Source organism: Silurus meridionalis, chromosome 12 (assembly GCF_014805685.1).
Source record: "Silurus meridionalis isolate SWU-2019-XX chromosome 12, ASM1480568v1, whole genome shotgun sequence".
NCBI lineage: Eukaryota > Metazoa > Chordata > Actinopteri > Siluriformes > Siluridae > Silurus > Silurus meridionalis.
Window position 1 is genome coordinate 16,081,429 of NC_060895.1, and position 6,396 is coordinate 16,087,824.

The 6,396-nt window shown below is 34.1% G+C and overlaps 1 protein-coding gene across 1 annotated transcript in view; it reads right to left on the reverse strand.

The window, feature by feature from the left end:
• Positions 1-6,396, reverse strand: part of si:dkey-202g17.3 (4F2 cell-surface antigen heavy chain) — an 8,257-nt gene continuing 1,861 nt past the window's right edge. Inside the window, exons 3-8 of the mRNA XM_046863395.1 lie at positions 6,091-6,170; positions 5,901-5,978; positions 5,744-5,799; positions 5,373-5,568; positions 2,886-2,993; positions 1-2,124 (exon numbers count right to left, since the gene is read on the reverse strand). Of these exons, the coding sequence (XP_046719351.1) occupies positions 1,744-2,124; positions 2,886-2,993; positions 5,373-5,568; positions 5,744-5,799; positions 5,901-5,978; positions 6,091-6,170 (899 nt within the window). The 3' untranslated portion in view covers positions 1-1,743. The remainder of the gene's footprint in view (positions 2,125-2,885; positions 2,994-5,372; positions 5,569-5,743; positions 5,800-5,900; positions 5,979-6,090; positions 6,171-6,396) is intronic.

Genomic DNA, 6,396 nt, shown 5'->3' on the forward strand with positions numbered 1-6,396 from the left:
CATTAATTTGGGCATAAAAGATACTTTTAGAATTTACACCTTTGCAAACTTTTTTTTTTCTTTCATCTGCACAGACAGAACATACACAGCATTATTTCTTGTGCAAAAAAAATGGAAAGATCAGATAACAAAAAAATATTAAACTATACCTACAAATGTTACCGGAAACACAGAGAGAAGAGAAACTTCACACTTCTTCTTAAGGCGTAGTCAGAATTTCGTAATTTCTTTATATTGGAAAGTAATAGTTTGTGCAACCCCATTAGCATTACAAAATATTTGCCTTTGACCTTACTATTTTATACATAATTAGTGGAATTAAAAAAAAGAACAATTGCTGTATTTAATAAATTTGACAACATGAACTAATGCAATAATTCTAACTACAGTATATGATCTTATGGTCTGTTTGATGTTTAAAGTTACTGTGTGCTGTCTAATGTAGAGCTGTTGAAATAGACACCTCAATTTTGCTGACGATGCTTTATAAATCTGCCTTTTGCTTAATGCAATATTCCATTTACCATCTATAAAGAAATACTAGTGGCTACTGGATAAGTGCCACATTTCTGCCCTGTACATTTATGCCTTTGGAACTAATTTATCTGATTTATAATTTAATAAATTAACACTGAATTCAGCGTGTATCAATGACAATGCAATTAGACAACATTAGAAAACCTTGAATAGTTGCATCATAGGCAGAACACTATATTATTCACACAAACACAACAACTGTAAAACAGTCTTGTAATTTGTAAAATAAATCAATAATTAAAAGCAATATAAATAATAATTAAACCCAAAATAAAGAATATAGGAGTATATATAGCAGTAATATAGGTTATGCTTAAGGGAGTTTATTGAGTGTTTATTCTGCATATGTTTCTGTAGATTGAACAACAAATTTGTTATTATTTCTAGAATATTTTTTTGCAGAGGTTTGGTCTGCAATGGGTAGTAATTGTTTTGGGAGATGAATTGAATGAAGGAAAACACTGCTTCTATACATTTTTAACAAGTGAATCAACAATTAGCAGCATTTTCTTAAATGAAGAAAGTAAAACATTTTTCCATTCAAACCATATTAATTCACTAAACATCTGTACAATTTCTAAAGTATGTCTTTACATTAGTTCAAAGAAATGTGCATTTTGCTCATATTGTTTGTAAAAGTTTTTCTCTGAGTGACATTAGAACATATTCTGACTCCAGTTGCATGCTCATGCATGTCCACAGGGAGGCCAATTTGTTTTTGCAGTCTTGTGATTTTGGTATTCTAATGAAATGTTCGTGTGGTTTTTAATTTGCCATGAATGTGAACACAACAGAATAATTTAAAACAGCTCTTTCTTGAGTAATTGAGCATGAAACTGAGCTGGGCTCAGCACATAGGGGAATGCATATTGCACATTGTCTGAGGTCAATTCTGAGAAATCTGTACACACTTCATGGTCATTAATGACCTGCAAGTATGAAGAAAATGCAAAAACACATCACTTAAGAGGTAAAGTAACCAATAGCAAAATCTTGTTTTTAGATAAATCTCAAATCTGAACTTTTGAAATCTCTGATATTTGGAGTTGATATAATAGAGTGACCTCGTGTGTTTAGCAGAAGAATCTATATTGGTAATTTAGTATCACTAATTTACAGAACTAAATGGAATATTGTCACAATTCTTGTAAAAACATATGAAATCCATTTGCATTCCAGGCAATACCACCACTTATTTCCTACCTCTCAGAAATTAGGGTTTGTCTCAAACAGCTTAATGACAATGGCCTCATAAGGTTGGAGTTTTATGGACTGAAGGGTCACCGGACCAAAGCGATTTAGCCCCGTGCTGGTTACAAACAATCCACTTTCAGGAAGACTCATGGTCCAGGTACAGTTCAGAGCACAAGACTCAGAACCCAAATTAACCAACACCAGGAAGTGAACACACCCCCATGAACGTAGGAAGGCCAGAGGTGGTGTGGCCGTGGAGTTTGTTGAACCAAAGATGAGTGATGTATTCAAAGTGAGAGAGGTGAAGGTGCCATAGAGGAGAGCTTCTTCATGAGAGCGAATGCGGCTCAAAGAACGGAAGAGCGTTGTGGAATTCTTTGGGTTATGTGGGTTCTGCAAAAAAACAAAATACAAAAATATTTCTTGATTATCAGAATCTGAATTAGAATCAGGTTTATTGACCAAGTGTGTTGACACACACAAGGAATTTGGTTCCAGATGTTTGTTACTCTCAAAAGTACAGACATAAATAAAAACCTATACAAGACAAAACAGACACGACAAGACAAAAACAGACTATACAAGATTATTGCTTCATTTATGCCATTATGCTTTTATCCAGAACAACTTACAGCTGAGCAGTTTAGTGGTCAAGTTCCCAACAATGGCAGCTTAGTGGTGCCAGGATCCCACCTTGGGAGATTCCAGTCAGTAACCAAACACCTTAATCACTAAGCCACCATCATCTCACTGTCTATTAGACAGCAAGGAGATCAAATAGAAAGAAAAGGGAGTCTTCTGTCTCTGCCTGAGTAGCCAGAATAAACTCACACCGGGACTCAGGGACAACATACTCCACACAGACAGTAACACAAGCTCAGGTCTGAACAGAAAGACCCCTGGAATTATGAGACTACACCACTAAAAGTCTAATGTCTTGTTTTTCACTCATTCTCTTTCTGCTATGGAATTATATGGATTATTTTGAGTTGTTAGGTTATAAATTGTATAACAATACTATACACTATAATTATATTTTAAGAGGCTTGTCGATCAAACTGGAACTCAGTATTGCTCATTTCTTTCCCTTCACTTTGGGCTAAATAATGCAATGTTTAATACAGCAGGTAACCTATTTTAATCTGTGTGCTTACAGGTACTTCATTAATCTCCTCGCCATATCTGATGGCAGGAGTCCCAGGCAGGGTCATCATCAGAACCATGACAACTTTCCACTGCTTCCAGGCTAAAGGCCCATCTACCTGAAACAAACATGCACACACAGACACAGACACAGACACAGTGAAACACATAACTACATACAGGTGATCTGTAGTACAATGCAGAACCTTTTTATTAAATCATTATAGTTACTAATAATACAAAACCCTACAGCAAATAGTGAAAACTGCCAGGGCTGATTTCATCTTAACTAAAAACACATACTATGAATGTTAGATTTAGAAACGCCACCAGCTCGTAGATGACTAGACTCTTTACCCCAGTGTTGTCTGGCAGAAGGTACAGTATACACATATTCTATTCTACAATATAAGCATGCACTAAAGAGTATTCTGTCTAGTGGTTTTGTTAAATTCCTCACTTGCAATGGTAAAGAGTGGAACTAACATGACTGAATCATGACAACAGTTACCTTTTAATGCTTAGCAATTTGTGAATAGTTCATGGCTTTAGATAGAAAAGTCAAATTTAAGTGGCTGTGTTTTGTTTCATAGAGGCACTTCACTTGATAACTAGCACTAAATCTAACATCTGTTTTGAATTTGACACACAAAATAAACACATAATTTATCTTATTCATGAAGACCCTCTTATGTCCTGAGCAAGTTTCTGGTCTGATTAACTGCCTTCAGCTAAATCATTTACATAAATGCATGTGACTGGATATTCACAACAATATGCAATATATTGCACTGGTTCAAGTTATAAAAACTAAAGTCTGACTGAATTATGGCTATTTTTTTTTCTGCGTTCACGTGTGGACTGCAGTCTTCCACCTGCCAATCCATTGTCTATTGTGTTTACTGGATTGGATACAAGTATTCACATATAGCATTTTGTTTTTAAAACTTTGTTACACCTTCACTTTCTTTAGAAAAAGCTCTAAGATGCATAATATATCTATGCTACTCTTTGCTACCAGCCTGCTGGGTTCCTGTCGTTTTTAGTTCACATTTGGACTTACTGCATGCAGTTCAGCTAGAGTTTGCAGTCTATTTTGAGGTTTCACCTTCTGAGTCGTATAATCTCACAAGTCTTCTCTGTTATTGAGGTGCTGTTGCATGCTGTATTGTAGTAGTATTTTATCAAGCTTGTCAAACAAGTCAGTTTTGTCTCTATGGCTTTCATGCAGTTGGGAGTGTCAGCGTTATGTTTAGCAAGGATGTAAAGCACAACTGACAATCTGGTTTTAAGGCACGTTGATGTACATTCATATGCAAATATTTCCTCTAATTGTCTTTCTCTCGCATACTGGTGTGCATTTTTTGCAGAGGGAGTTCCACATCAAGCATTTTTGAATTATATATATAATTATATATACACACATATGACCCACAGTCATTACAAGTGTCACATTCAATTTCCAATCTCCAAACAGAATTTTACAGTAAATGTTTTTTCTCTTCATCCCTTCATAATCATCATCTGTATTCTTCTATAAGTGACTATTAAATTTTTTATAAAAACATAATTATTATATCATGTGCACTTCATATATATTCATATATATATATATATATATATATATATATATATATATATATATATATATATATATATATATACAGTACAGACCAAAAGTTTGGACACACCTTCTCATTCAAAGAGTTTTCTTTATTTTCATGACTATGAAAATTGTAGAGTCACACTGAAGGCATCAAAACTATGAATTAACACATGTGGAATTATATATGAATTATATACATAACAAAAAAGTGTGAAACAACTGAAAATATGTCATATTCTAGGTTCTTCAAAGTAGCCACCTTTTGCTTAGATTACTGCTTTGCACACTCTTGGCATTCTCTTGATGCCTACTTTGAAGAACCTACAATATGACATATTTTCAGTTCACTTTTTTATGTATATAATTCCACGTGTTAATTCATAGTTTTGATGCCTTCAGTGTGAATCTACAATTTTCATATATTTTCAAATAAAGAAAACTATATATATATATATATATATATATATATATATATATATATATATATATATATATATATATATATATATATATATATATATATAAACGTGAAATCTTGTCTGTTCTGTTATAAAAAATACAATTGAATTCCACTGCAAGCGCTTGATGTTGAACTCCCTCTGGTATGTTAAAGCGTATTTCACTCTGCGCTAACGTCAGAACTGGCAAGTCTTAAGAGAATTACGTGTTTTCCTAGAATTGTTATGCTCTAAAATTTACCCATGTCATAAAGTGAGAATACAATCCCAAAGCAGGGTTCCTGTGCAAGAACTAAACACACCATTTGATATTTATAATTTTTACTGAATGTGTAAATAATTGCCTATCAGAAAACTAGATTGAGACCAGTGAACATTACACACAGCATTCACACCTGTTTAGGTTGTATTTTCCAAACAGGAAATCTACTCACTCTCCAACTTGGCCATTCTCCATGCAGGGTCTTCAAGTGGGACTCTATAACTTCCGCTACCTCAGGAGCAGATAGTGGATTTAAGGATGGAGGAATAAGAGACCTTGATACTAACTCCACCAGAGAGCTGTTTATAGCTGAATTAGAAGCATTGGACCCTGGAACATAATCACTTATTTCCTTTACCATTATAATCCTGCAAATAAAAAAATATTAGACATACACTTGATTATGTGCACTGATCTGTAGAGCATTTTAGTTTTAAGAACAAAGTTACTGTGACTGTAACTATTTAAACTGGAAAGTAAATGCAGTGCAGTTTTGCAATCCTAAAATAAACACAATGGATTCTGCACTGAGGTCTAAAATACCTTTTATTATCATCTGTGCCAAACTCATTGACCGGTTCCCTCGACCATTTCAGTGTCTGAAAGTCACAAATACAGAAATACACAACGTTTATTCAGTTTGACTGCAAATTAGTTCTTTACCACCTTGAACACATCATGTCAGTGAATCATCATTTACCTTCTCAGTAAACGCTGTGTCTGCACTGCAGATTTCAAATCCTGACACACCTTGCTCAAGCCAGTACCTTAACGACTCCTATAAGAGATAATTACACAATAAATAACACAGACTATTGAAGTAATGCACACACACACACAAATACTCAAAATAACCATGTTAAATTGATTAAAAGTTGTGCACCATTTACCTGGTAATAATCAGAAGCATTTGATGAGAGCTCTGTCTTATTGTTGTTTACACTGCAGAGGTCCAGAATGACCTTTAGACCTGAATTAAACACAGTCACACTAATTATCCTGTAAGCACAGAGGAATTTTGTTTAGTGCTACTAAAGTTTCCATTCAGACTACTTCAAACAGCACCTGAATTTAACTCTGCACCTTCAAAGTTAAGATTCTTTTTCCACCCAAAATACTGACAACAAATATCAGTTAGGACCATAAATAAATAAATGGTAATTACTGAACTATTTATTGATCTTACAACACCCCAA